Source organism: Microtus ochrogaster, linkage group LG1 (genome assembly GCF_000317375.1).
Source record: "Microtus ochrogaster isolate Prairie Vole_2 linkage group LG1, MicOch1.0, whole genome shotgun sequence".
In the NCBI taxonomy this organism is placed as follows: domain Eukaryota; kingdom Metazoa; phylum Chordata; class Mammalia; order Rodentia; family Cricetidae; genus Microtus; species Microtus ochrogaster.
The window spans coordinates 47,000,946-47,005,517 of record NC_022027.1 but is presented as its reverse complement, the minus strand read 5'-3'; the positions used below and the strand labels follow the sequence as shown (position 1 = coordinate 47,005,517).

The following is a 4,572-nucleotide window of genomic DNA, read 5'->3' as shown; positions in this document are numbered from 1 at the left end:
TATTGTGTTTATCCAGGGAGCAACACTGAGGCTCAATATCTAAAGCAGATTGAACAAGAGAAAGGCTAACAGATGATTAATTAAACATCTACAATGGCGGTATGAAGTACATTGTGAGCAGTTATTCTAATTGGGAAGGGAAGCCACTGGAGGGGTTTAAAGAGGGGAGCAACATGAGCAGGCCTCAACTTTCATAGCATCATCCTGGCTACTATGTGACTGCTGCCATGAAAAGGGGAGATTCAGAATCAGCCAAACCAGTTAAGGGGTGCTGTGGGAAGCCGGGAAAAGGCCTGTCCTTTGTGCGAGAAGAGAAAGCACACTTAGGATGCACGGGTTGGAAAGGAAGAGCTGGGGAATTTGCTGGGTGTAAGATGTGGGAACAAGTGATGAATTCAGGGTGATTTAAGTTATCTGGCCTGAGGAATTGGGAGGAGGGGTTTCCAGAGTAGAGAAAAAATAGGATCAGGAATCAGAAACTGCAAAAAGACAGAGACTCAACATTAGCATTTAGGGGCCACATGCAGGGCACATCAGAGCTACAACAACCTACCATGAAAGCAGTAAAGCCACTAAAGACAGAAACAGGTGAGGCTCCTGCATCTCAATAAAACTTTATTTATGGACACATAACATGGATTTCATACAATTTTTCTAAATTAGGGTCTTGGTATTTTAGTCATTTAAAAGATGTAAAATAATTCTTTTGTTTTATATATTTTTATATGTACATTGTGTATGTATGTGTGTGCATGTATGCGTGTGTATAGAAGAGAAAGATACTTCTATCATAGGGCCTTTGCATTCCACTGTTTTTTGCTGGTTTGGTTGGTTGTTTTGTGTGTGTGTGTGTGTGTGAGTGTGTGTGTGTGTTCCTCTATTTAGAGACCACCCAGGCAGCTCAATCAGTGAAGCCCAGTGATCAAGAGAAGCTAAAAAGATTAAGCAGAGGGGCTGAGTTTGGATTCACAAGTGTGAAGACAGTCACCAAGTCCCAAGGGTCTTCCTGTCTCCGCCCTGAACACTGGGACTGTACGCTCACACCACTATGCCCAGTTGTGGGTTTTGTTGTTTATTTAACCTGGATTCTAGATATGGAATCTGGAAGCTCAAGCTTGTGAGAAAGCACTTTACTGACTTAGTTCTCTCCAGCCCAAAATATTTTTAATTAATACAAAATAAGATACAGCTGAATTTAGTTCACTGACCCCTGGTATAAAGGGCTTTAGGTCTGCATTCTTCGAATAACCTTTTTCATGCATTCATTGGCCCTCTGCACTCCCTTTGGGGTGTCTGCTTATTTCATTTTCCGTTTCTTGATTGTTCTTTTGCCATCACATTTTCCTAGTTCTACATAGATTCTGGCTATCGCTCCCCAGGCAGATAAATAGCGGGCAAAGAGCTTCTCCAGTTTTACAGGAAATACCATAATTAACTCCATTACTTTTGACTATTAACATATGACAGCAAAAAAAAATATTAAAAACTGAATTTAGTTTTCAACAGTACAATCCACCTTCCTTCCTTCCTTCCTCCCTTCCTTCCTTCCTTAACTTCTAAAAAATATTAAAAACTGAATTTAGTTTTCAACAGTACAATCCAAACTCTCTAACATTTAATTCAGGGTTTCTTCCATAATAACATAAACACTCCTGTGAAGTAGGAAAAGGAGCATCTTCATGGCCTTTATAAACGCTGATTTCTTAGAAATAATTGGTCCATATGATACAAGAATTAATATAATATAATATAAGCAAAGTTAAACTTCTATGGACTCCTGGCTTCTGTGCTGGTTGGTTTTTGTCTACTTGACACAAACCTAGACACACCTGGAAAGAGGGAATCTTAATTGAGAAAATACCTCCATAAGATTGGCCGGCAGTGAGTCTGTGGACTATTAATTTGATTAATGGTTGGTGTGGGGGGCCCAGTGACTGTGGGTGATGTCATCCTGGGACAGGCAGTCCTGGGACATACGAAGGAAGGCAAACAAACCACGGAGAACAAGTCAGTAAGCAGAGCTCCTCCTTGGCCTCTGCTTCAGGTCCTGCCTCCAGGTTCCTGCCCTGACGTCAGTCAGTGAACTGTAAACTGACATATGTAAGCCAAATAAACCCTTTCCTCCCCAAGCTGCTTTTGGTCATTGTATTTAATTATAGCACTAGGAAGCCTAACTATGTATAAAGCACATTTTCATTCCGATCTTAGGGAGAAAAAGAGAACTCTATTGCCATTAGAGGCAGAAAGAGTCACGATTAATTGTTGGGGAAAGGGAATACTCTAGCAAACCCAACTGTACTTGTGAGACTGACAGAATGCTTTTCAAAGAAAATAACTGTTCTTCTCTGAAGAGTTCCAGTTTTTGCATTTAGTTCCAGTTTTGCATTTAGTGCTTAAGCTTTTAAAAAATAGACTGACTCAAAAAGGGTCAGCAACCAGAAAACACTTTCCCAACAAAATAGATATACACTATTTTGAGCAGAAGAGAGAGAAAAGGGGATAAGGGAGATGCCGGAGTCAGAGCTCTCCTGCTTCCCATGGGTCCAGCAGTGCAGCAAGGCTGTCGCCAGAGCCAAGCTCTTTCTGCAAACCCATCTTTAGAAATCCAGTCAGTGGCGCAGAGATAGTGACTGCTGTCAACGGCTCTGGCACCTGTCAGAACCAGGTAAAATCCCTGAGCTGCAGTTTATTAACTAACTGTATAGTCATGGCTAACTGCTTAAAGTCCCCAGGCTTTACCTTTCTCACCGTGAAGTGGGGGAAGACACAATCTCCCATGATACTAAAGGAAGTGACATTTTTAAAACCTTTAACCACGGGCTTTGGCAAGAATATGTGGTCAATAAATGAAAATGAAGATATTCTTACCTGAGGAAAACTAAAATTCTCTACTTCGTTTCCTTTAGCTTCCAACTAGAGACTGGAATCGATGCAAAAATGTGACCAAAAAGATTTAGAAACTCGATCATTTGCTGACTTTACCAGTAAGTTTAGGCTACAATTAGGGAACCATACCTTCGCAAAGGCACACCGAGGGTTTTTGCAAACAACAGGTTTGCAGATCACAATATCACCATGGCAACGACAGTTCTGGCATGAATCAGGCTTCCAAATTGTCGCATCCTGCAAAGAAGCAGAAGCTCTGAGTTAAAAACTGATCAGTGAAGGTCTGCAACTCTCAGAGGCAGCACCATCAAGAGCCCCATGTCCCGGGCGTTTAAAAAGGCAAAAGAAAGTCACGGGTACACCACACACAGGACATGCTGGGCACTGATTAAACCCCAAGTGGCAATAAAAGCATGTAATCCATTTCACAACAGTCAGCCCACGTAGCCAAAGACAAGGGCATTCAGCAGAGAGCTGTCGATACCCAGAGTAAAAACTATTGATTGGCCTGAAATCTCAGGAGGACACGCGGCTGGCAGCCTTGAAGTTTCTTTATGTGCTGCGAACTAGCAGAAACCACCCGAGCTGCCTGAACAGACAATGACACTTTAGAGTACTAGCCAGCATCCAAAAATCAAGATTTCCCACTAACTACCAAAACCATGGCTAAGTCCACTTGCTAGTCCTCTGCTGTTCCATATTCAGTGTTTACCAGCGACGAGGAGGATGCGAGGGGCGGCGCAATGTTTTAAGAGAGATCCACCAACACATGCATTGGATGGCTGGCGCCTTTGTGCCTAGCTGTGTGCTGGAACACGGGCACTCCTTCCGCCCAAGTATGGATGGCATCCATAAGGATCTCACCATTCCTTTAATCAGGAATAGAAGGGAATTGGAGAAATATAGTGCTGTTGTTCAACAGTTTGGGAAGAAGAATAGAGTGATCATGAAGAGAAGCGTATCTGGGCTGAGTTAAAAGTCTCAGAAGTGTCTTTATAGTTCCTTGTCTTCCCTCATGCTAGATTCTTATTTTCAAGTGGACTCATTTTAAAGTCACACTTGGCCCAGGTCTCTCAGAGATGCAGCAGAAATCTCTATCTGGCTGTTGAGAGGTGGCTCTGAAGGAAGCAATGAGGAATGCAAATGACAAGGGCTCCCAACACACGTTCCTGCTCCGCCTCTGACCTGTTGGCTGCGGTTGAAACACTACCCTGCTTTAAGAACACTGTATGGGTCTCTGTTTTGAAACTACTCTGGGGTGCATCTTTAGTTCCAACAGAACAAAATGCAGACACTCCATGGGCTTCCCCTGACCTGGTCTCACATTCCTGCAGTTCCTGATCTGCTCTGACTTCTCCAAAGCAAGCTCATGAAGCCAGCCTCCATCTCAAGGATGAATCCTTTTTGGCCATGGACCCTACCAGGGTACAGCTACTCAACTACTCTTTGACCCCACTGTGTCTGTGAGCACTAACACAATTTATAGCATTGATTGAAGCTCATGATTGCCTTGCTAGACCAGACTATAGGCCACTTAAAGTATGAATTTCCCTTGGCCTGCCATACTAGAGATGCTTAAAGGACTAGACATTAGTTCATGAGTTGCTTGGGAAAGGCTTTCTTCCTTCCTTCCTTCCTTCCTTCCTTCCTTCCTTCCTTCCTTCCTTCCTTCCTTCCTTCCTTCCT

The 4,572-nt window shown here is 43.1% G+C and overlaps 1 protein-coding gene across 1 annotated transcript in view; it reads right to left on the bottom strand.

Moving 5' to 3' along the window:
- Fras1 (Fraser extracellular matrix complex subunit 1) overlaps positions 1 to 4,572 on the bottom strand; it is a 407,009-nt gene that overhangs the window by 250,821 nt on the left and 151,616 nt on the right. The window contains exon 3 of the mRNA XM_026785092.1: positions 3,016 to 3,123. Coding sequence (XP_026640893.1) covers positions 3,016 to 3,123 — 108 coding nt within the window. The remainder of the gene's footprint in view (positions 1 to 3,015; positions 3,124 to 4,572) is intronic.